At 30.3% G+C, this 27,521-nt stretch overlaps 1 protein-coding gene across 2 annotated transcripts; it reads left to right on the top strand.

Annotated features, from left to right (window-relative positions):
* On the top strand, window positions 1-27,223 carry LOC134706846 (ATP-dependent RNA helicase DDX42-like). 2 transcript variants are annotated; one of them, XM_063566160.1, is made up of 20 exons: window positions 1-119; window positions 1,216-1,430; window positions 1,942-2,074; window positions 5,352-5,410; window positions 6,153-6,297; window positions 6,924-7,064; window positions 7,653-7,772; window positions 9,417-9,524; window positions 10,350-10,418; window positions 11,567-11,695; window positions 12,652-12,751; window positions 13,448-13,495; window positions 14,490-14,587; window positions 17,281-17,374; window positions 20,404-20,484; window positions 21,303-21,404; window positions 23,232-23,333; window positions 23,990-24,225; window positions 25,442-25,546; window positions 26,473-27,221. In XM_063566160.1, the coding sequence occupies exons 2-20, from the start codon at window positions 1,222-1,224 to the stop codon at window positions 26,587-26,589; spliced, it is 2,196 nt and encodes a 731-aa protein (XP_063422230.1). In that variant the 5' UTR covers window positions 1-119; window positions 1,216-1,221; the 3' UTR covers window positions 26,590-27,221. The 2 variants fall into 2 exon arrangements, with proteins under 2 accessions (XP_063422230.1, XP_063422231.1); XM_063566161.1 differs by lacking the exon at window positions 1-119 and having other exon boundaries at window positions 26,473-27,223.
* The last annotated feature ends 298 nt before the right edge of the window (window positions 27,224-27,521 follow it).

Genomic DNA, 27,521 nt, shown 5'->3' with positions numbered 1-27,521 from the left:
CCGATACAATGAGCTCTTTCGTTTGAAGGAGAAATAATCATTATTCCCTTTTGAAGATTTTTATTATTCTATTTTCTTACATTACTACGAGAAAACAGCACACACCAAGGAGTGTACAGGTTAAATAAATAGTATTTTAAACTAACCCTTTTCACCTTTTAGCGGATTAACTAATACTGCTACAAGAAAATTATACCTACTTACTTGTTTATAGAAAGAGAACTCTGACTGTGTATACCATTTCAAGGCATTTGTCAAGAAACTGTAACCCTTTAAAAATTCAGAAATTGGTCGACTTGGCAAAATACATGTACCTAGGCATAAACACACACACACACATAGAGAGCATAGCTATAAAGGCTTATTAAACCAGGGCCTTCGTCCAAAGAAATGATTAATCTCCAGCTCTCCCCAACATACATTGTACCTATAGTCCGCAAATAGTCAAAAATAACATAAACACCTAAGAGCTTTGGGACCCGTTCACCAACCATACAAAAACTAGAAAGTGTGCTAAGAAGATCATGCAATGCATGAATATCTTAGCTGACCAACACTACAAGACAGAAGATCGAAGCATAATTTCGAACAGTCTTTCGATATTCTCGCCCACAAATTCATCTACACTAATTACAATTCCATTTTCTTTCCCAAGGGCAATGAGGTTGTTGAATTCAGTTAATACCAAACCAGGAGGCCAGTAGCCTTACCCTAAATACTTTTATGTCTGAAGCACACTCAAATATAACTTATATATTGTTTAATAAAATTGAGAATGGAAATGGGGAATGTGTCAAAGCATACATGCATGAAGTAGATATAGGAAGATGTGGTGTGTGTGCCAATGAGACAACTCTCCATCCAAATAACAATTTAAAAAAAAAAGGAAACCATTATAGGTCAATGTACGGCCTGTTTATATTCTTCAATATATAGAGGTTAACACATGTAACAAGTTAAGTATTCTGTAAATCTTGAGATATAGACTATCCCCTTAACTTTAAATTAAGCTTGAAAATGAAGAATACTGAATATAGCTGGAGTATAGAAATATTTTTATGGCCATTTATTCCACCCTGAATGATAAGGATAGGTGCAAAATGTACATGTACAATGTAGGTACAGAAAAATGTTAAAAAAAAACCATGCTTATGAAATGCATTTCAAATTCTAACATATTTGTTCTGAAGAAAATGTTATATTTCTATATTTCAGAACAAAATGTACCACAAGGGGGGTGAAGGAAAAAACAAAGGCTTTGGTTTTCAAAGTTTTTCAGTAGGTAATAGTAAGAAAGATGAGCACAGCATTGGTTCTGACTTGGCTGGTCTGGGTATGGCCCCACAGAATACATCATCTAAGTCTATGCCTGGTAGATCATTTGGATATCATACAAATCTTGGTAAAAAGAGGGCAAATAATGAAGACGAGTAAGTATTTGCATGATTAAGAATGTATTATTATAATAAATCTTCTATGGTTAATAAAATTGTTGATATTGAATTCATTTTCTTGATACTTTGGTTCCACAACGGTAGTAATGGTAGTGAGTCAGACTATTTATCTTATTTACTTTAAAAAAAAAGGTTAAAACAAGGAGATTATCAATTGCATTTAATTCTATTTTGCCACATTGTCTTCTACTTGATAAACCAATCAGCAGTGACCTCTTATTTTTATGCCCTACCTAGGGGCATTATGTTTTCTGGTGTGTGATTTCGTCTGTCCTGCATCAGAATAAAGCTTTTGATGAAGTTGAAGTCCAATCGATTTTAAACTTTGTACGCATGTTCTCTGTGATATGATCTTTCTAATTTTTAATGATAAATTAGAGTTTTTACCCCGATTTCACAGTCCACTGAACATAGAAAAATAGTGCCAGTGGGGTATTGGTGTACTATGGACATATTCCTGTTATTGTATACATTTGAAAAATTTCAGATATTTTGACCAGGAAGATGAAGAAGAAAATTTAGAATATCAACCTGCCCCAGGGAGTCCAGGGGCTGATAGCAAAAAGAAAGATGACAGTGACAGTGATGATCCATTGGATGCCTTTATGGCTGATATTGAGGTAATTATCAACCATACCTGGTGACTGAAAGTAAAATTTAATTATCAACCATACATTGTGATTGAAAGTAAATTTTAATTATCAACTATACATTGTGACTGAAAGTAAATTTTAATTATCAACCATACATTGTGACTGAAAGTAAATTTTAATTATCAACCATACATTGTGACTGAAAGTAAAACTTAATTATCAACCATACATTGTGACTGAAAGTAAATTTTAATTATCAACTATACATTGTGACTGAAAGTAAAACTTAATTATCAACCATACATTGTGACTGAAAGTAAATTTTGATTATCAACCATACATTGTGACTGAATGTAAATTCTAATTATCAACCATACATTGTGACTGAATGTAAATTCTAATTATCAACCATACATTGTGACTGAATGTAAATTTTAATTATCAACCATACATTGTGACTGAATGTAAATTTTAATTATCAACCATACATTGTGATTGAAAGTAAATTTTAATTATCAACTATACATTGTGACTGAAAGTAAATTTTAATTATCAACTATACATTGTGACTGGAAGTAAATTTTAATTATCAACCATACATTGTGACTGAAAGTAAATTTTAATTATCAACTATACATTGTGACTGAAAGTCAAAGTAAATTTTAATTATCAACCATACATTGTGACTGAAAGTAAATTTTGATTATCAACCATACATTGTGACTGAATGTAAATTTTAATTATCAACCATACATTGTGACTGAAAGTAAATTTTGATTATCAACCATACATTGTGACTGAAAGTAAATTTTAATTATCAACCATACATTGTGACTGAAAGTAAATTTTAATTATCAACCATACATTGTGACTGAAAGTAAATTTTAATTATCAACTATACATTGTGACTGAAAGTAAATTTTAATTATCAACCATACATTGTGACTGAAAGTAAATTTTAATTATCAACTATACATTGTGACTGAAAGTAAATTTTAATTATCAACCATACATTGTGACTGAAAGTAAATTTTAATTATCAACTATACATTGTGACTGAAAGTCAAAGTAAATTTTAATTATCAACCATACATTGTGACTGAAAGTAAATTTTGATTATCAACCATACATTGTGACTGAAAGTAAATTTTGATTATCAACCATACATTGTGACTGAATGTAAATTTTAATTATCAACTATACATTGTGACTGAAAGTCAAAGTAAATTTTAATTATCAACCATACATTGTGACTGAAAGTAAATTTTGATTATCAACCATACATTGTGACTGAAAGTAAATTTTGATTATCAACCATACATTGTGACTGAAAGTAAATTTTGATTATCAACTATACATTGTGACTGGAAGTAAATTTTGATTATCAACCATACATTGTGACTGAATGTAAATTTTGATTATCAACCATACATTGTGATTGAAAGTAAATTTTAATTATCAACCATACATTGTGACTGAATGTAAATTTTAATTATCAACTATACATTGTGACTGAATGTAAATTTTAATTATCAACTATACATTGTGACTGAATGTAAATTCTAATTATCAACCATACATTGTGACTGAATGTAAATTCTAATTATCAACCATACATTGTGACTGAATGTAAATTTTAATTATCAACCATACATTGTGACTGAATGTAAATTTTAATTATCAACTATACATTGTGACTGAATGTAAATTTTAATTATCAACTATACATTGTGACTGAATGTAAATTTTAATTATCAACTATACATTGTGACTGAATGTAAATTTTGATTATCAACCATACATTGTGACTGAAAGTAAATTTTAATTATCAACCATACATTGTGACTGAAAGTAAATTTTAATTATCAACTATACATTGTGACTGAAAGTAAATTTTAATTATCAACTATACATTGTGACTGAATGTAAATTTTAATTATCAACTATACATTGTGACTGAATGTAAATTTTAATTATCAACTATACATTGTGACTGGAAGTAAAACTTAATTATCAACCATACATTGTGACTGGAAGTAAATTTTGATTATCAACCATACATTGTGACTGGAAGTAAAACTTAATTATCAACCATACATTGTGACTGAAAGTGAAACTTAATTATTCAATTCAATTCTTTATTACTTTGAGCAAATGATGCTCATCAGTACAAATATAATATATATGTGAATACAATATATCATAAATAAATACATAAAACATATATAACTGATAAATGAATACATCCGAGAAGAATAATAATCTGTAGTAAGTATTGGTAACTTATAACATGTCTGTTCTACGTTTAAATGCATGGAAAAGAAATTTACAAAGGTTACATATGTCTTTTACATTTTCTATGCTCAACAACTGTATAAGCTTAAATGATGATGGACGCTTATAATAATATGGCTTAATATACTGTCTCCTAATTGCATTATAACAATCACACTGTAAAATGAAATGAAACTCGTCTTCTATTGTATTTAAAGTACAGAGAGTGCATTTTCGTTTTGATCTATTAACACCGTGATATCGTCCTGTTTCAACAAATAAGTTATGTGAAGACAATCTTATTCTCGTTAGATACACTCTAAAATTCACATGTTTAGTAAGGTAAAATTGTAAACGAACATTATTTACACAGTATTTATATAAAAAACCATTATCAACCATACATTTTGTACCTTGAGACTTAAAAGTAAAATTTAGAAGATTACTCTGTTGATCTTTTTTAGGGACGACATCAAAGGTTCAATGTAGGATAAAAAAAACTTCATTCACATAGTTTTTTATCCTTCATTGATCTTTTGATGTCTTCCCTTACACTACCCTCATTATTTGTGGTGAACAAGGGACCTAGCAGAGGGTCCATGCGTGAAAACTATACCAGAAAAAGCTGCTATATACTAGCATTATATGTATTTTCAATGAAAGAATGGTGTCTATATCCAATTATCATCTCAGAATCTCCTCAATTATATGCATTCAAAGTAAGGATGAAATTGGAACCCATGGAAGATCTGCTATCTCCCAATTCTTATTGGACAAAAAATAATCACAATGGTTTGAATATAAAGCATACTTTCCCATTTTAAAAACTTAGTCTTTAATTACCTGAGTCCTGTTATTAAAATCTCAAACACACAATTTTATGCAAAAAATGTAAGTATCATATAAAAGAATGTTTGCAGTTACCAAAAGCAAGCTCAATCTGCTACAAAAGAAATCATGTCTACGGTACATACACTTTAATATAAGCTTTTGATGTTGATTGTATAATTGATATATACTTAACTTGCAGAAAGAGGTTCATGAACAGACAGATGAAGTACCCAAGCCTAAACACAAGAAGCAAGAAAAGTCAGTGTTTTGATCAGATTAAAACTACTGTAAACCAACTTATTTTTGCTGATACTTTATTTTGTGTCAAGTCCTTTCTAGCCAAATTTACTTATGTAATGTAGTTAAATAAGCAAAGATCCAAGTTTACATGTTTATGACGATTTATATTCTTTGTTACCGTTCTAATCGGAAATGGCTCAAGAAAATAAGTTGGTTTACAATGTTTATATCAAATTTGATAAGCTTAAGAAAGGAAATTGCAGAAAAGAGATCAGACATAGATTGTATGAAAATTAAGTTTTTCTTAGTTTATAAAAATGTACTTATAATTGCAATCTAAACATATATATAAAGCCATTTAGATGATGCATTTCAGTGTTTGGAATAAAACATATAGAAATTTAGATATGCTTTTCAAAGATAAAACAAAAAATCACAAATGATGTGGATGCCAGAACTTGCTATTTAAATAAAGTAACATTTAATTTTAGGTGTCTATTGTAAATTGTTGGAATAGTATGTTGTGGAAACAAATTTCACATTCTGATTGTACTTGTACATTAAATGAGGATGTAGAATTATCATCTTCTCAGAAAAATTTATGGCTTTTAACTTTTGTTATGCTGATCAGACAATTTTAGGAATCTTAGACACATTCGCAAGCTTTGCATACATAAATGATATATTTACCAAATACCCTCATACAGACACTTATTATTCTCAGCTATGCAATATTATTGATGTACATGTTTTATTTTAGGGAAATCCGAGATGACATAGAACAGGAGGATGTCCAAGAAGCTTTCTTCAGATATATGGAGGAGAATCCTAATGCTGGTGTGATCCAAGATGAGGACGATGATGTGGAATATGATGAAGATGGAAATCCAATTCTTAAACATAAGGTGACACAAGAAAAATATTATTGTTGCTGTCAAATTAAATAAACAATCAAAAAAATCTAAGCAAGAGAAACAAAAGTTATAACACCCACAAACTGAAAAGCCAGAAAATTTCAAAACAAAGATTTTTGGAATTTTCAGAGGATCCCTTAGCAAAGTTTTGTTCATTTGTCACCTTTGCAACATTTAAAAGGACTAATAAATATTCACATATAGCAAATTAATATGCCTTGATTTGTTCTCATTCTTGGATTTTGGTTTTGAGATGGAGAAAAAAGTATCATTTAATCTGATCTATGTGTTTTAATTTATTAATAGAATAAGAAAATCTTATAACTAGAGACTAAGATATTCGTTAAAATAATGGTTTTTATAAAGCCTAATTAGACCTATTGATAAAAGTGTTTTGATAGATGAGTCTTCAAGATAAAAGAAAGCATCTTTTTTGCAATCCATTTTTCAAGTGACTATTATTATTTGTATGTAACACTATGAATACATTCAGTAATGATTATACCAAACAATTAAGGTAAATAATATAGAATAAAGTATCTTTTATTTGCTGACGTTACAGAAATTTGATATCAAATTTTGAGCATTATTGCAACTTTAATTCTTATTTGCTTCAGATGATAGATCCTTTACCGCCCATAGATCATTCAGAAATAGATTATGAAGATTTTGAAAAGAATTTTTATGAAGAACATGAAGAAGTTTCTAAACTAACTGATGTACAGGTCGCAGAGTTAAGAAAGAAACTTGATATCAGGGTAAGATTGTATAAAGTAATCAGCAATTATTGATTATATAAAAATGTTGTGTGTTATAATTAAATTTTACATCCAAGTTTAAGCAATTTTCAGAAATATTTAAAAGGATATTACTTGTAACAGTTTGTCAAACACTAATTTTGATATTGAGAAGCTTAATATTTCCTAATTAATAAACAGTGATAAAAATGTTCAGTTGATTTTTTAGAGTTATCTCAGTGGCATCAGTGGCTGAGTGGTCTAAGTAGTTACTACTGTTATCACTAGCCAGTCAACACTGAGGTTGTGAGTTTGAACCCCGCTAGTGCGGATGCACTCCACTCCAATACTACTTGACTAGGATTGTCAGTTTTCCTATCTAAGGTCGATGGTTTTCTCTGGGCACTCTGACTTCCTTCACTAATAAAAAGTAGCTGCCACGAAATAGCCTAAATGTGATGCTTAAAAGTGGCGTTAAAACACCAAAAATCAAATCAGAGTTATCTCCCAGTAGTGTTATGTACTTCCTTAATATATTTTTGATTAAATAAAGAATGGTTAGACTGGCTGTTTTTGTTATTTTTTATACTTTATTTATTTCCTTTACAGGTATCAGGATTTTCTGTCCCAAAACCAGTTTGCAGTTTTGCTCACTTTAACTTTGATGAAGCATTGATGGCAGTGATAAGGAAATTAGAATATACACAACCAACACCAATTCAATCACAGGTTGGGTATATTGTAAAAAAAATGTCTGTTATAAGAAATATATAATCTAAGAAAAAACCTTTATTACGAGAAATATGAATAAATGTTGAAGAAAAAGTATTAAAAAAAGTCTCTAAAAAGACAAAGAAAATGCTAGTTTGACAGATAAAAATTCAAAGGACAATAACTATGTATAGAAAATAAGTTACGTAATTTTAAAAAGTACTTCATATGTGTTTTATTTTTGTAACTTGTAACATGATTCAAAATTATTACATGTTACTGTTAGAACTAAAATTTTTAAATAACTTTTGACACAACAACAAAAAAAACTTTGTTGACAAAGTTTTCAAGACTAATAAAACAGACAAATAAAGCTTATTATTGCATAGCAATATAATAATTTTCACAGAAAGTAACCAAACATTAGCGTGAAATAAATTCCAATATTGCACTTGTGCTATAAATCTTTAAATTCATGACGTCATCAACAACAAAATCTTAGATTACACCAATTTTTACTTTCAAATATTATATTGCTATACAATAAAAGGGTTATTGCATGAATATTGAGGAATATTCATGCAATAACCCTATATTATTGTATAGCAATATAATATATCCTACAGAAAGTAACCAAAAGTTAGCGTGCAATAAATTCCAATATTGCACTAGTGCAATAAGTCTTCAAATTTCATTACGTCATCAACGACAAAATCTTAGTTTAAACCACTTTTTACTTTCAAATATTATATTGCTATACAATAAAAGGGTTATTGCATGAATATTGGGGAATATTGTCCCTCGTAGAACATATATTGCACTGGCAAGCTCGTGCAATATAAAATTCTACTCGGGACAATATTCCCCAATATTCATGCAATAACCCTATATTATTGTATAGCAATATAATATTTCCCACAGAAAGTAACCAAAAGTTAGTGCAATAAATCTTCAAAATTCATGACGTCATCAACGTCAAAATCTTAGTTTAAACCAATTTATACTTTCAAATATCATATTGCTATTCAATAAAAGGGTTATTGCATGAATATTGGGGAATATTGTCCCTCGTAGAACATATATTGCACTCGCAAGCTCGTGCAATATAAATTTCTACTCGGGACAATATTATACAATTACTGTCTTTTGGTGAGGTAAATGTGTGGTTTTATTGACTTTTGAAAAACTGATATTCACTGAGGCCAACGGCCGAAGTGAATATCAGTTTTTCAAAGTCAATAAAACCACATATTTACCTCACCAAAAGACAGTAAATGTTTTATTCCATTTTCCGAGAGAAAATAATGTAATGGAAAATATTTATCAAAACCAATTATACATCAAACGTTTTTATACCAAAATTATACACGTAAAAGCATGCGACGTTTTGCGCGGTGAATATTCTTTTTCCGCAGGTGAATATGCTTATTTATTCAAAATCCCATTAATATAGAAAAACCTACTAAATTTTTATCAATATGGAATAATCCCCAATATTCATGCAATAACCCTATATTATTATGTGATCTAACTTTAAGTATTATTTTTCTATTATCTTGACTATGATTCACACTGGAAAATTGTGATACAAAATAAATTCATTTAGAGTGTTATACAGTAAAAGTTATTCATGACTGTTCTGTAAGAATATTTTTATTTCAGGGGGTGCCGATTGGATTGAATGGGAGAGATATAATAGGTATAGCTAAGACAGGAAGTGGTAAAACAGCAGCTTATCTCTGGCCAATGCTCATACATATAATGCTTCAGGTACTATATTGATTATATTATTATATATGGATAAAATGTTTGATTATATAAAGAAAATAACTAGAGTCCTTCAATTTTGGACTTTAAGTCAATACTCTTTTTAAGACAGATGACAGTCTTATCTAATACCCCAGGTGAACCCATGTAAGACTTTTCCTGTCATCTGGTTCCAGGATTTATAAAATACTTGACTTTAAAAGTATAATCAGTAAAGGAAATGTAAAATTTTTAGATTTTGAATAAAAGCATTATGTTTTTTGTTGAGCCTGCGAAATTCCGTAGGCTGTGTTGGTGTCCACAAATATAAATTCTTTGCTTAAAGTTTTTGAAATTTAATAACTTTGTTAAACTATCCTGGATTTCTACCAATGATCATAAGATAGTATTCAGAAGTAAATTTTGTAAAAAAACCACCGTCCTGTTTATCTGTAATTTACTTATAAAAAGACTTAGTTTTTCTGCCAGTTAACATTACATTCACTCTGTGGGTAAAGTTTTAAAAAAATAATATCTATGAAACAAATATTTCCTGTTTTTCCGTTTATTACTTATAAACGGACTTAGTTTTTCTTCCAGTTAATATTACATACATTTTTCACCTAAATAGGACAGAAGCTTCTTACAATCAAAAGATAGTATCTAGAGGAAATTTTTTTCCACCATTTTTGTTGAGCTTTTGAGTATGACTACATGTGTAACAACAAAATCAAGCCTTATTTTTAATGTTAGAAGGTATACGTGTTTGTCTGACATGAGTTATTTAGGCATGATTTTCTTTATTCTAAGACAACTGGAAATATGGTTAATAATATATATTTTTTACAGAGAGAATTAGAACCAGGAGATGGTCCTATAGGATTAATACTGGCACCTACCAGAGAATTATCACAACAGGTACTATTTGAATTATGTCCCTTAATTGACTCAAATTTTTAAACAAGGTCCAGGAATTTTAGGTAGTGCAAGAGAAATGTTCTCCCAGACTTGCTACCTTACTTGTTATGAATATTGATACTAAAAATTATCAATGCATTAATGACCAACTCTTTAAGGGCATACGATACAGTTACAGGGAAGGTAATGACGTTGCTAACGTAATTTGTTATTTTCGCGACGTCAAACTGTGACATATCGGGAAAAGATGCATTTTTCGACCGATTTTTATCATTCAAACTGATATAATTTGAAAACGAGTTCATGGACCCCTGTTTTTCAAAACAGCATTTTGTTTCATTTTGCAGGGAGATTATGTGACCCAAATTTTATAAAACTGTAAATAGAGGATTTTTTTTAATTTTGATAAACATGAGGTAAAAAAATGACGTTTTTTCCTCAATTCATAAACATTTGATAAATATGAGTTATTTCTGAATAAAAAATTGCATATTTTTTTCGGATATTTATAAAATACAGAAATTACCGATTATTTAACAAAAAAACTATTTGTGTTTATCTTTTATAACAAAAATGTTATGTCTTTCTTTCGAAAAAGAAATTACGGCCACAAATCTGAATTTTGAGGAAATATACAAAATTTCGACCTAATTTTACTCAAAAAGTAGCACATGAAGGTATATTTTTTATTACATATTTGATTTAATCAGGTAAAAAATAGCCTATAAGCAAATTTTCATGAACTTGTAAATACAGGATCAAAACCGTATCGTATGCCCTTAAAGGATCTTACTGTCTTCTGGCTATCTATTTTCACTTCTGAACAAATGTTTTATTTACAAATTTCAGATAAAAACTGTGGTCCTGTATAAAATTCATATAAAAGTCCAATGTAGTCACTACTTTTTTTGTTTTTTGAAAAGGACAAACAGATTAAACATTCAAATAATTAAAACTCACATTTTAATTTTTTTTTAAATAAAGATATTGCATTTGTTCCCTAACATGTTATTGAGATTTTCCATTATTTTTAATAATTAACACATGCATTAAATTCTAATTTTAAGTATGTCTATTAATTATATACTGTGACAGTATTACAATCCCTTATTAAAAGTGCTATGATGATTATTTATTCTATTTGTTAGATTTACACAGAAGTGAAGAAATTTGGTAAAGGATACAATATACAAGTGGTGTGTGCCTATGGAGGAGGAAGTATGTGGGAACAGACTAAAGGTTGTCAAGCAGGGGCAGAAATTATTGTGGCTACTCCTGTAAGTATTATACATAACTCATTGTAATGACCTTTAACCCAACATCTAAATATGGAACAATAATTGTCTCAAAATATAAATGTTATTCCTACAAGACTAAGAAACAGATAGAAAGCTAGGCATGTACAAATTACATTTCTATTTCAAGGCAATGTATGATTATTTTTTATATAGTACAATAAAGTCATACTATCTTAGCATACAAGTCATTCTTCAGGTTAAAGATTTTGGTCAAGGTAGTTTTTGATGAAGTTGAAGTCCAATCAACTTGAATTTTGAAACTTGAAACTTAGTATACAAGTTCTCTATGATATGATCTTTCTAATTTAAATGCCAAATTAAATTTTTGACCCCAATTGTATGGTCCACTGAACATAGAAAATGATAGTGTGAGTGGGACATCCTTTAACTATGGACACATTCTTGTTTAGGCATGCTAACCATTAAACTTAACAGAAATTTATTATTCAATTTATATAGTCTGAAAAGTATAAACTGTTTATGTAGTGATTTTAAAATATCAGATAAATAGGTTATGTGTTCTATCATTAATACCTCCCAAAAGTGTTAAGAATTACATCCTTTTCACAGAGGAATGAGACAAAAAGCATGTTATAGGAGATTCAAGATTTTCATAATGATCCTATAAACTAAGAATTTGATCTAACAAGAAACATGCAGAAAAGGTTCACTTTATAAAGCTTAAATATTTTACCAGTTGAGATCAATTGAAGAGAGAAATTTCACTGCATTTGGGTAAAATGTTTTAGAAAATTTTGTATTTTGAGAAGTCAAAGCATTTCAAATAAATGCAATAAGTAATATCATTATCCAATTACAATTAAACAACATATTAAATGTTGCATCACTGAAAATCAAACAGACTACAATTTACAGAATAATGGGGGCATTTTTCATAAAAGTATTATATATATCTTTAAATCTTATTTCCATAGGGAAGATTGATAGATCTGATAAAAAAGAAGGCAACAAATCTTCAACGTGTTACATATCTAGTATTTGATGAAGCAGATAGAATGTTTGATATGGGCTTCGGTATGTATTCACTATGAGATAGATAGAATGTTTGATATGGGCTTCGGTATGTTTTCATTGTAAAGCAGATAGAATGTTTGATATGGGCTTTGGTAGGTATTCATTGTAAAGTAGATAGAATGTTTGATATGGGGCTTCTGTATGTTTTTACTATGAGATAGATAGAATGTTTGATATGGGGCTTTGGTAGGTATTCATTGTAAAGCAGATAGAATGTTTGATATGGCCTTTGGTTTGTATTCATTGTAAAGCAGATAGAATGTTTGATACGGACTTTGGTTTGTATTTACTATGAGGCAGACATAATGTTTGATATGGGCTTGGTAGGTATTTTTATGAGACAGATAGTCTCATCATAGAATGTTTGGTATGTTTTTCTATTACAAAGATAGAAAGTTTAATATGGGTTTTGGTATTGATTCATTTGTAGATATGATTTTTAAATGATTTTTATTTACTATAATAATAAAACATTTAAATTATTTGACAGAGAAGAATAAGCCAGAACTTATTGAAAAAATGTATATGACTTGTACAGTCACAAATAGTTGATTAAATATTTAATTAAATACTTGACAAATGAATAAGATGTTACGACTCATCTGCTCAAATTTATAAAACAAACTTGTATTTCTATTAACCTAAATTTAAGTGACAATCATAACAAATTACAATTGTTTGATGCATTCATTACAGAACCCCAAGTAAGATCCATAGCTGGCCATGTAAGACCAGACAGGCAGAGTGAGTAGATTCATTTTACTAAAAACAGGGGATTTCACACTATTCTATTTTTAAAATCTGTCAACTGAATATATAACATGATGCTCATTCTTTGTCAAATGACAGAGCTTTCTTTAAAATATATGTAGCAGTTTTATTTTTGTACAATAATATTTATTGTGGAAATTTCAAAAATAAAACTGTGTGTACCAGAACTGTGAAAATTTCCCTGTTTACAGTAATAAATGGATAGTGAAGACAGGATAACAAATTATACTAACATGAAGTTTTAAAGCATAAAGTTATGTACCAAGCATGGCTTTAAATAATATATAAGAAGATATTTTAAGTTTGCCAATGAAACAACTATTCACAAGAATTCAATTCAAGTGGATGTAAGAAATTATAGCCCATGTACAGTGAGAAAATGAGAAAACCCTATACTGTATTGTAAGCTACAAAAGACCCTGACATGAAACATGTGAAATGATTCAAATGAGAAAAGGACAACCTTATTTTTAACAAAATTTACAAAAAGCAAATGTGACAGGCAATAACCAACAACAACCACTTATCTACAGACTTATGTTTTGTTATGGAGTAAATTTAATTCATTGACAAAGTTTTTATTTTCATACATTGTACTATTAACAAAAAAGTCATTAACTTACATATGCATACACTCAAATTAAGCAGTTTAGCTGTTCACATATTTTGTTCAGTCCACTCTGAAGAAAATCCACATAATGCATTAGAGACTTAGTTGTAAAAATGGTTTTTGAAAAGTATGTAGCAGAGAAAAAGAGACATTAAAACTTGTTAGTAAAGAGAAATGACAATGAAATGTCAAAAAAAAATAAAAGTGATAAGAAGACAAATGATAGTATATAAAACACAACATAGAAAACCGAAAACTTGGAAATAATTGTAAATAATGTAGAAATCTATTTTAAATTCTGATGTGGTATTTCCTATTTCAGGACCGTACACACCTTAGTAACCCCTATTGTTTCAGCTTTACTTTTCAGTGCAACATTCAGAAAGAGGGTAGAAAAATTAGCCAGGGATATATTGATAGATCCATGTAGAGTTGTACAAGGCGAGGCAGGCGAGGTCAGTATATTAGCTGGGAAATGTTCAAGGTCACATTATACAATTGTATGAAAAAAATAATTATTGAGTGGTCAGACAACTAAATGATAGTCATAAAGTATTTTATTTGGCCTTTATAACTTTTTTGGTTTCGAGCGTCACTGATGACTAGACGAAAAACGCGTCTGGCATAAATACAAAATTAAATCCTAGTTTCTCTAATTTTTGTGCTATTTTCACATTTCCTGACCGGTGTGAGAAAAATATTTCTCCTCACTAGTGAAAAATCTGTTCTCGGCAAATGATTAGTCGAAATTTGATTATGACGTCAAAATGTTTTGTTTTCTTCTCAATTTTCCTATTGTGACGTCATCAAAAAAGGAGACCTTGGCTGATGACGTCGCATAAAAAGAGCACAATTTTCTGAATTTTTTTGGAAAAAGAACGATAAAAAGCATTAGAGAAACAGATTCCAACACTATAACTCGTGTATTACGATATTTCTCCACTCTCGACAATTAAATTTTATTATTTAAAGGGCTCGGCAAGCCTCACGCTTTAAATAATAAAATTTAACTGTCTCGAGTGGAGAAATATCGTAATACACTTGTTGCAGTGTAAGAATCTATATATCTATGATGAGTTTATTTACTAAAATTTCTTTCTGTTGTTAAATGCATCCAATCTTTAATTTAGAGCAAAGATTGAACAACTTATTTATAACTAATATGATATCTTGCAATAAAATACATTTTGGTAATGCTGCAAAATTTATAGAACTTGCAGGAATGTTAAATGAAAAGTGTTTCCTAATTATTTCCTTATAACAGTCAGTATGGTGTAACAATAAGAATTTAAGAAGAAGACAGTGCAAAATATATCTTTTGTTTTCATCTTTTTTAATGATTAGTAAAGTATTTATTCTAAATTTGTGTAGACCAAGTGATTTAGAGTTTGACATATTGTTGACTCTTTTGTCTATTGTTGAAGACTTAACTAGTCAAAACATTTACTTAATTTTATCTTCGGTATAAGGAAATCTTTCGTAAATATAGCTCAACATGCAGACTTCTTATACGTTCAGGTATTTCACATTAGAAATGTCAGTATTCACCTCAGAAACTAACAAAACCTTTAAATAGACTTATTAAGAAGGGATATAGTTACGATACTGTCAGGTCATTAAAGATTGCATATTTTGGCGTTAATATTGATTCACTAAACACATTTATTCAAAAACCAGTTGTTGGCATGACATGGGTTATGTTCTTCTCATACTGTGAAAGTACTTTAATTCGTGGGTATCAATTCTCGTGGATTGAGCAATATTTACATGTTCGTGGGTTTTTAAATTCGTGGATTTTAGTTTTCTAAAAAAAAAATGAAAAATTAAAGCCTTTAGAAACGAAGGTTTCAAATAGTCTGGATTGAAGGAAATTGCAAAGTAAACATTGACCGTGTAAATCGTAGTGATAACACTAATTAACCCATGATAAAGTGATCAACAGATTAAAAAACCATCAAAGGTGTCAATTAGGCCATAAACATGTCACCTATTGAAAATAGTAACATAAACAAATGCTATAAACTTGAATTGTCAAATAATTTTTATAAAAATCAAGCCCAGCATGAAGTTATTATTTTCCATATGTACGAGAACTATGAGAATATAAAATGAACACTTTATCATACTAGCATATCATTACCGGAAATCTGACTTTCATCGATCAAAAATATATTTTATGAGAATTAAAGGATCAAAAGTTGTACAGTTTAAGTTATTAAAGATAAAATGGGTATAATCCTGCTTGCGGTTGTAGTTCTGTGACTGCTATTAAAGTATTCTCAGATTTGGCGTTATTCAATATATTCTCTAGATCATATCAGTGGTCAAACCTACCGATGGGGATCTTTCCATGTCTTGATTTGGACAATGGTTGTTGGTTGTTTTATTTTGTTGGACACTTAAATTCGTGGATAAAGTCATCCACGAAAACCACGAAAATTGGTACCCCACGAATAAAAGTACTTTCACAGTATATGTTATGATGGTATGATACTAAACCCCTAACAGGAAGGATTGTTCCTGATATTCATATGATGAAATCATAATCTTTCAATCAGTTTAATTGAAGTCTGGAGCTGGCATGTCAGTTAACTGCTAGTAGTTTGTTGTTATTTATGTATTATTGTCATTTTGTTTATTTTCTTTGGTTACATCTTCTGGCATTAGACTCAGACTTCTCTTGAACTGAATTCTAAATGTGCGTATTGTTATGCGTTTACTTTAGGGGGAGGGTTGAGATCTCATAAACATGTTTAACCCCACCGCATTTTTGCTCCTGTCCCAAGTCAGGAGCCTCTGGCCTTTGTTAGTCTTGTATTATTTTAATTTTATTTTCTTGTGTACCTAATGAAAATTAGTATGGCGTTCATTATCACTGAACTAGTATATATTTGTTTAGGGGCGAGCTGAAGGACGGCTCTGGGTCCGGAAATTTCTCGCTACAGTGAAGACCTGTTGGTGACCTTCTGCTGTTGTTTTTTCTATGGTCGGGTTGTTGTCTCTTTGACGCATTCCCCATTTTCATTCTCAATTTTATTTATGTCCCCCTCAAGACTTTTATTAGTGTTTTTGTCATAGAATTACTGTCTCATTGACATATTCCCAAACTCTCCTTATATTTATATTTGATATATATATACTTTTACAGGCTAATGAAGATATCACACAAATTGTAGAAGTTTTACCAGTTGGACCTGCAAAATGGACCTGGCTGATAAAAAGACTTGTTGAATTTACTAGCAGTATGTTTCAGTTCTCTATAGTTTTATTTCAACTTAGTATTAAAGGCTGTTTAATGCCATCTCCAAGGTTCATTAATAGTGTTACAGGTTGCACTTTGTAAATACAGCTGTTTAATTGACCTAGCCTCTTTTGGGGAGATATATGATATCCATTTTTTAGCTCACCTGGCCCGAAGGGCCAAGTGAGCTTTTCCCATCACTTTGCGTACGGCGTCCGGCGTCGTCCGTCGTCCGTCGTCGTTGTTAACTTTTACAAAAATCTTCTCCTCTGAAACTACTGGGCCAAATTGAACCAAACTTGGCCACAATCATCATTGGGGTATCTAGTTTAAAAAATGTGTGGCGTGACCCGGTCAACCAACCAAGATGGCCGCCACGGCTAAAAATAGAACATAGGGGTAAAATGCAGTTTTTGGCTTATAACTCAAAAACCAAAGGATTTAGAGGAAAATGTTTATCAGGTCAAGATCTATCTGCTCTGAAATTTTCAGATGAATCGGTCAACCTGTTGTTAGGTTGCTGCCCCTGAATTGGTAATTTTGTGGAAATTTTGCAGTTTTTGGTTATTATCTTGAATATTATTATAGATAGAGATAAACTGTAAACAGCAATAATGTTCAGCAAAGTTAGATATACAAATAAGTCATCATGACCGAAATGGTCAGTTGACCCGTTATGGAGTTATTGTCCTTTATAGTCAATTTTTAACCATTTTCTTAAATTAAAGTAATCTTTTACAAAAATCTTCTCCTCTGAAACTACTGGGCCAAATTCAATCAAACTTGGCCACAATTGTTATTGGGGTATCTAGTTCAAAAAATGTGTCCGGTGATCCGGTCCACCAAACAAAATGGCCACCACGGCCAAAAATAGAACATAGGGGTAAAATACTGTTTTTGGCTTATAACTCAAAAATCAAAGCATTTAGAGCTAATTTTACATGGAGTACAATTGTTTATCAGATCAAGATCTATCTGCCCTGAAATTTCCATACGAATTAGACAACCCTTTGTTGGGTTGCTGCCCCTGAATTGGTAATTTAAAGGAAATCTTGCTGTTTTTTGGTTATTATCTTGAATATTATTATAGATAGAGATAAACTGTAAACAGCAATAATGTTTTGCAAAGTAGGATTTACAAATAAGTCAACATGACCGAAATGGTCAGTTGACCCCTTTAGGAGTTATTGCCCTTATAGTCAATTTTTAACCATTTTTCGTAAATCTTAGTTATCTTTTACAAAAATCTTCTCCTATGAAACTACTAGGCCAAATTAATCCAGACTTGGCAACAATCATCTTTGGGGTATCTAGTTTTAAAAATGTGTCCGGTGACCCGACTATCAAATCAAGATGGCCGCCACAGCTAAAAATAGAACATAGGGGTAAAATGCAGTTTTTGGCTTATAACTCAAAAACCAAAGCATTCAGAGCAAATCTGACAAGGGGTAAAATTGTTTATCAGATGAAGATCTATCTGCCCTATAATTTTCAGATAAATCTGACAACCCATTGTTGGGTTGCTGCCCCTTTTAAGGTAATTTTAAGGAAATTTTGCTGTTTTTGGTTATTATCTTGAAAATTATTATAGAAAGAGATAAACTGTAAACAGCAATTATGTTCAGCAAAGTAAGATTTACAATTAAGTCAACATGACCGAAATGGTCAATTGACCCCCTAAGGAGTTATTGTCCTTTATAGTCAATTTTTAACAATTTTCATAAAATTTGTAAATTTTTATTAACATTTTCCACTGAAACTACTGGGCCAAGTTCATTATAGATAGAGATAAATGTTAGCAGCAAGACTGTTTAGTAAAGTAAGATTTACAAACACATCACCATCACCTAAACACAATTTTGTCATGAATCCATCTGCTTCCTTTGTTTAATATTCACATAGACCAAGGTGAGCGACACAGGCTCTTTGGAGCCTCTAGGGTTTTTTTTAATTCTGGTTCCCAGATTTGATCTCTATTTTATATGTCATAGAGTTAACTGGGGATTGTTACCAGTATAAATACTCATTGATATTGGCATTATTGAATTATGAGGAAAACCTGAAGTGAAGAGAGGCATAGTACAGAGTTTTAGTAAAAGTTTAAACTCTTAGGAGTTTGCTGCATTTACATGTTGAAAATATAGGGCATATCAACTTCTGTCTACAAGATATTTGTCACAAACGTTATAGTAAAAGTGGCACAGTTTAGCCAGAAAAAGATTTTCTCTTGGAATTTACATTTTCTGTATTTAGAAAAACTCAACATACAGACTCTTTAATGTTCAAGGCATGCTTTGTTGCTTTAATTGAAGTCTGGAGCTGGCATGTCAGTTAACTGCTAGTAGTCTGTTGTTATTTATGTATTATTGTCATTTTGTTTATTTTCTTTGGTTACATCTTCTGACATCAGACTCGGACTTCTCTTGAACTGAATTTTAATGTGCGTATTGTTATGCTTTTACTTTTCTACACTGGTTAGAGGTATAGGGGGAGGGTTGAGATCTCACAAACATGTTTAACCCCGCCGCATTTTTGCGCCTGTCCCAAGTCAGGAGCCTCTGGCCTTTGTTAGTCTTGTATTATTTAAATTTTAGTTTCTTGTGTACAATTTGGAAATTAGTATGGCGTTCATTATCACTGAACTAGTATATATTTGTTTAGGGGCCAGCTGAAGGACGCCTCCGGGTGCGGGAATTTCTCGCTACATTGAAGACCTGTTGGTGACCTTCTGCTGTTGTATTTTTTTATTTTGGTCGGGTTGTTGTCTCTTTGACACATTCCCCATTTCCATTCTCAATTTTATTTAGCACCATTTAGAAAAGTTTTTATTAACAGTAGGATGACACAAATAATATCAATCAGCCTGATAAAGGCAGAATGTAAAGGTTACAGATAACTATCTGCATATTTTGTCCTAAAGTTTAAAATTGTTCATTTCAATTATAATACAAAATTTTAAAGCAATGTTTATTCCAGAAATAGTTGGTCATTGGGAGTTTAAACTAATAAGATATGACACTTTATTTTCAGTGGGCAGTGTATTGATATTTGTGACAAGGAAGAAAAATGCAGAGGAATTAACAACAAATTTAAAAGCCAGAGATTTTAAAAGTAAGTCCTGAAGGATTACCAGGTTCCTATATCTAAGACTTAGTCCTTATCAGTTGTCAAGATGTTTGTTCAAGATGATGTTGAAGTAACAGTTAGAAAAGATTTAGAAATTAGAGCAATGACCAAATAACTCATCCAATGAGTTACAAATAAATTTTGAATAGAAACATAAAACTTTTAGTTTCTCAGTTATTTTGTGTTTATATGCACTATATTAGGATTATCAGGTCTGCAAATTTTCCATTTTTATATCCACATTCTTTAATCATCGTGTTTGTGACTTCATTGTTTGTCTTATCTCTTCTTATTTGAAAAACAGTTTCTACTTTTCAACAATGGTTGAGTATAAAATCAGAAAAATATGAAATGTATAATTTCCATTTATATAAAAATAAGAAGATGTGATATAATGGTCAATTCAATGAGGCAACTTTCCACCAGTGACCTAATGACATAGAAATTTCAACAATAATTGAAAATTTTACCTATTATGTGTGGTTGTTTTGTTCACACATTGTTGTTATTATAATGGGATGTTATGTAACTGTCATACAAGTGAGAGGTTTAATTAGCTATTAACCTAGGTTTAATCCGTCATTTTCTACATAAAAAAAATGTATGTACCAAGTCAGGAATATGACACTTGTTATTCATTTGTTTGATATGTTTGTGCTTTTGAGTTTGGCATTTGCTTAGGGACTTTTCGTTAAGAGTTCTAAGGGTTTGGTATTTTTTCTTATTTCACTTTTCACTGTACATATCTATACACATATTATATCTCATTGAATAAGATAATACATTTAACTTTCTTTTTACAGTTGGTTTATTACATGGTGATATGACACAGCAGGAAAGAAATGAAGTCATTACAACATTTAAAAAGAAAGAACTGCCTGTTATGGTAGCCACTGATGTTGCAGGTATGTAAATAAAATTTTTTAGACCACTCAATTTTTTTTATTGATACTATGAATGTATATTTTTATACCCCCGCTTTAAAAAAGGGGGGGTATACTGTTTTACCTCTGTCTGTCCGTCAGTCAGTCCGTCCGTCAGTCAGTCCGTCCCATGAAACTTTCGTCACATTTTTCTCAGGAACTACAATACAAGGATTTCTGAAATTTGGTTTCAGGGTTAATTTAAGTCAGCTATACCGTGTGATGCGTTTTCAGATTGATCACTTGACAACTTCCTATTTACGGAACACTTGTATGATTTTACACATGATAGCCAAGTGGAAAATTTTCGTCACATTTTTCTCAGGAACTACAATACAAGGATTTCTGAAATTTGGTTTCAGGGTTTATCTAAGTCAGCTATACCGTGTGATGTGTTTTCAGATTGATCACTTGACAACTTCCTGTTTACCGAACACTTGTATGATTTTACACATGATAGCCAAGTTGAAAATTTTCGTCACATTTTTCTCAGGAACTACAATACAAGGATTTCTGAAATTTGGTTTCAGGGTTTATCTAAGTCAGCTATACCGTGTGATGCGTTTTCAGATTGATCACTTGACAACTTCCTGTTTACCGAACACTTGTATGATTTTACACATGATAGCCAAGTTGAAAATTTTCGTCACATTTTTCTCAGGAACTACAATACAAGGATTTCTGAAATTTGGTTTCAGGATTTATATAGGTCAGCTATACCGTGTGATGCGTTTTCAGATTCATCACTTGACACATTCCTGTTTACCGAACACTTGCATATTTTTACACTACTGTGAAAGTACTTTAATTCGTGGGTATCAATTTTCGTGGTTTAAGCAATATTCTCATGTTCGTGGGTTTTTAAATTCGTGGATTTTAGTTTTCAAAAAAAAGAAAAAATGAAAAATTAAAGCCGTTAGAAACAAAGGTTACAATAGTCTGGATTTAGGAAATTGCAATGTAAACATTGACCTGTGTAAATCGTAGTGACAACACTAATTAACCAATGATAAAGTGATCAATAGATTAAAGACCACCAAAGGTGTTAATTATGCCATAAACATGTCACCTAAAAACACAGTAACATAAACAAATTATGGATCTTTCCATGTCTTGAATCAATGGACAATGGTTGTTTTATTTCGTTGGACACTTAAATTCGTGGATAAAGTCATCCACGAAATCCACGAAAATTGGTACCCAACGAATAAAAGTACTTTCACAGTATTAATATTATCCACTTGCGGCGGGGTATCATCAGTGAGCAGTAGCTCGCAGTTTCACTTGTTAAATCTATATCCATTGTAAAGATAGATACATCAACCAATATTTTGCTATTTACTAAAAAATATAATATGGAGGGAAAATCAATCTAAATTTAATTTCTAAAAGAATGAAACATCATATGAAGGTTGTAAAGGTCAACTGCAAACATGATTTTATATAAAAGATAGAAATTAAAAGGGTATGTTTGACCAGGTGATATAATTAATTGATCATGGTTTATCTATACAATGAGTTGTTTAATTACTGTTAAATAATAGCATGTAAGGTTAAGTGGTCACAGTGACAACATTTTTAAATAACACAAAGTAAATGTATGCCTGTTTTCCTATGATTTGAAACAGGCTAATTTGGTTAAAAAAGTCATTTTAATAATTTATAGAATGCTTTCTACTAATATAATTAACAGAATATATTGCTATTTAAATCATTTAAAAAATGTATATTCTAATAAATTGTAAGTTTTTACTTATTCTGGCTTTAAATTTCAGTAACTTGAACCATAATTGTGTATTTTCATTTCAGCTAGAGGTTTAGATATTCCTTCCATTAAGACGGTAGTTAATTATGATGTAGCTAGAGATATAGACACTCATACTCACCGCATTGGTAGAACAGGCAGAGCAGGTATAGTTTTACATTAGTTTTCTGTTCAAAAAGTGTATGGTTTGAAAAAGTAACTTTGATTTAACAACAGGCACATATATGAATGGTGAGATTGTCTAATACTTATTTATAACGCTGTATGGTTGGTTAATAATGTGTGTAGCATGTCCAGTGATTAAAAGAAAGTCAATCGAAAAAGTGAAACTAGGAAAGGCGGCAGCAGGTAGACTGATAATGTAGATTGATTGCTTAAACCAGGGAAAAAAAGATTGTATAAAGGTTATGGGTATTATATATTTGTCAGTTTTTATGCATGAAATGTAACAATTTTGTGATTTAAGGTGTTTAAAATGGCTGTCATTTTACTTTCAGCTATTTTCAGAACAACAACTATCTTTTGCCCAGTTATAGAAATATATGAATATGAAATATTTTTCTTTTGATACTATGTTATATTCCAGTTATGCTACTTATATACATTTACCTTATTTTTCCTCTTTTATAACTTACATTGTTTATAACTATGTTTTGTTGTGATGTTTAATGAAAAGGATTTCCACTTCAACCACATGCATATTTGAGAATCAAAGAAATTTTTTTAAAAGTGCATTTTATGAAGATTTCTTATTATTTGAAAATTCAAAGATACAAAATAATATTTGATTTTGAAATTTCAGGAGAAAAGGGTTTTGCTTACACTTTAGTAACAGAGAAAGATAAAGACTTTGCTGGTAGTTTAGTACGTCATTTAGAAGTTGCCAGCCAATTTGTTCCTAAACCCCTTATTGACATTGCAAATAAAAGTACCTGGTTCAAGAAGAGTAGATTCAAACATGAGAAAGGGAAAAAATTCAAACTTCAAACAGGAAAAGGACTTGGTATGAAAGAAAGGCCTGGCCTTGGAGCTGAAAATGTAAGTTTATTTTTAGTTCAATAGTCAGAAATATTAAATAAGAAATGTAAATAATTTTCAAGGAAGTTCTGATTGATAATTAATTGCAACAGTACAATATGATAGCACTTCATACGTAGAGTTCACTCCCACTTTGTAAGTACATCATGCAGTTCTACAGCTTAACTTTATAAAGTAACAAAGAAGAGTGTTAAAACAAGAATGTATCAATAGTTATTTTCTATGTTCAGCAGAACTTGAAGTTTTGGTAAAAACTCTAATTTGGCATTAAAAATAGAAAGATCAATCATATCATAGGGAGCATGTGTTCTAAGTTTCAAGTTAATTAAACTTCAATTTCATTAAAAACTTTCTTGACCAAAACATTATCCTGAAGCGTAACAGACAGACAGACGATAAAAACAAACGAACAAAGGGACTCACAGACCCAAAAAATATAATGTCCTAGGTGGGGCATAAAATATAGTTTAAAATAGTTCAAAAGTATTTTGGATAAATGTAGTGATAATCCACTTTATATAAGTTGCCCTCCTATGCTATAGTTTTAATCTGTACATTCTTTTAAGGGAGATTGTTTAATTATATAAGGTTGTGATCCTATTTGAGTTATAGAAAAAAAAATTGAGCATCAATTGGTTTAAAAAAAATAAATCACAAAAATACTGAACTTAGAGGAAAATCAATTAGGAAAGTCCATAATCACATGGCAAAATCAAATAACAAAATGCATCAAAACTAATGGACGAGAACTGTCATATTCCTGACTTGGTACAGGCATTTTCAAATGTAGAAAATAATGGATTAAACCTGGTTTTATAGCACTAACCCCCTCACTTGGATGACAGTCTCAGCAAATTCCGTTATATTTACAATGATGCGTTAACTAAACAGGCACAATAAATAAAATAGTCAAAATATGGGAACAGCAGTTATCATCGTGTAACAATTTTAAAAGGAACAATTTAACAGAACACAAAAACATCTATCTACAAACACATTCATTTGCGTGTCTGACGTCAGAAAATTTTATATGTCACATATATTTGTCGTTCAATGTACATACAAACAATTTTAAAACTTTACATAGGCAATGTTAGCATACAGGGTTAAAAAATCAAAATTATGTAAGAATAAATTTCAGAAATAGACCGAGATTTAAAATAGTCCAAAAGTTATATAGAATATAAAGTAAAATTTAGGCTTTTAACTATTTCAGAGTACCAGGACTCAGGATTCCACAAGTTTAAGTAGCTTTCGAGGTATTGGTAGTTCTGCAAGTACATCCTCTGAGAGAATAGCTGCCATGAAACAAGCATTTGGAGTGAGTATATAAACATATATTATAATTGTAATGATCAATAGGAAACAATAAATAATGTATATAAATGTTATAAAGTATAATATAAAAAAGAAGATGTGGTATGATTGCCAATGAGACAACTATCCACAAAAGACCAAAAGCCTTCACACTTATTTAGCCATCAATTTTACCTTTAAAGTGTGCCAAGTTCATAAGCATATGACCCTCATATTATAATACATGTATATATATAGAAGTAGACACAGATTGGTTTTGAGGTTGGCATGTGCAGTAGTATAATGACAGTTTTCCTAGGTTTGTTTGATTTAATATTATAGATAAAATACAATGATATGAATGATGTTTTTTGTGAGCGGAATATATCACCAAAACTGGTCTTCCTTCTGGCTTACATACATTATAGTTCACTTTTTAATTGGACATTCTTTTCAATAACTTAATATGCTTCACACATGCACATTTGATCTCTATTGAGATCACATCACAGAAGGTGTGTGCGTGGATCCAAAGGACAAAAGGAGGCCAAATTAAAGTGTTACAGGACTGTATCATTTATTTGTGCCTATTTTGACAAAATTCAAAAGCATCTAAAATTATTATTCATCAATGTTTGGGTTTTGTAAAAATTTGAAACAAAAATCCTTCTTTTTTTTCAACTTATACTGTCAGAATCATAACTTTTGCTTCCTGGAGACCATTTTTAATCAAATCGCTCTCAGGCTGTAACAATGCAATAGTTAATGCATGTAAGACAGGATACAAAATCTTTGGCTTAAGATCATTTCTTGTATGTTAGGATGACAGATATAAAAATGCAAGAGTTAACATTTTTGCTATGATTATATATTAAATTTTGCTTGCTGTATTGAATTATATAACTATTGTTTTACACATCTTAATATATATTGATATTAAATGTATTTCAGACACAGTTCAAGGCTAATTTTGTACAAGCTTCCATAGATGGAGTTCCAACAAGAATTGGTGGTGGAATAGAAGAGCCAATAGATAATAAGAAGCGCAAAAAATCAAGATGGGAATAAATATATTATTTACTGTTGGATATTTTAATAATTTTAGTCAATATTATTGAGATATGATCATAAATTCAAATTTTATGTTTACTGACAAAAAATGAAATGAACATGAAATGTGAACAAAACAGCTTATATCATATGTGGGTTGTATTTATGGTAGTTAATATTGATCATTGAATGTAACTTGAAAATTACTAAAATATATTAAGTTGTTTGTTGTATGCATTCTATCACTGCAACTACGATGCACATGCTGTGATGCAAGATAAGTGTGTCAATACCTGAATAAGCAACCATTCATATTCATGAATTTTTATGACTTTGTTATATCTGCCATGTAGGATATAAAAATATCTATTAGAGATCTGTAAAATTTGAAGTGTAGCTTCAAAAACTAATTTTTTAACATTGTTTTAAAAGCTAGGAAATATTTTCTCAGTATAATTATTTATGACTTGAAAAGGTATATTTTTGTTTGAAGTTGTATTTTCATAAATACATTGTCATAAAAATTGAAAAGAAATGTAAAGAAATATTTAAAACTACAGTGTTAAGTAATTATGGTATTTTTTGCATATAATTCATTTTTCTGTTTTTAATATGCAAATATTTGATATTTTGTATTCATCTTATTCTTCATTTATCATGATCCACATAAACGAAATTAAAAATTAAAATCTGAAAAATTTGTCTGATTGATTGACTATATCCAGAAGTCACCTTAGAGTAGTCAACAATGAGTTCACATCATGCAGTCATATCACTATTATACTATGAAAGTAAGTTGAGAATATTTATCAGTTTTAACTTAAAATCTTAGAGTAAAATCACACATGAGACTATGTAATAACTTCAAATAATGCTTCATATCAGATTATCCATACAACTTATTTACCCCACGTTATTGACAGCGGGGCCCACAGAGATGGCTCCCATCT

Source organism: Mytilus trossulus, chromosome 2 (assembly GCF_036588685.1).
Source record: "Mytilus trossulus isolate FHL-02 chromosome 2, PNRI_Mtr1.1.1.hap1, whole genome shotgun sequence".
Lineage (NCBI taxonomy): Eukaryota > Metazoa > Mollusca > Bivalvia > Mytilida > Mytilidae > Mytilus > Mytilus trossulus.
Note: the sequence above shows the minus strand (reverse complement) of the source record. Positions and strands in the feature narration are given on the sequence as shown.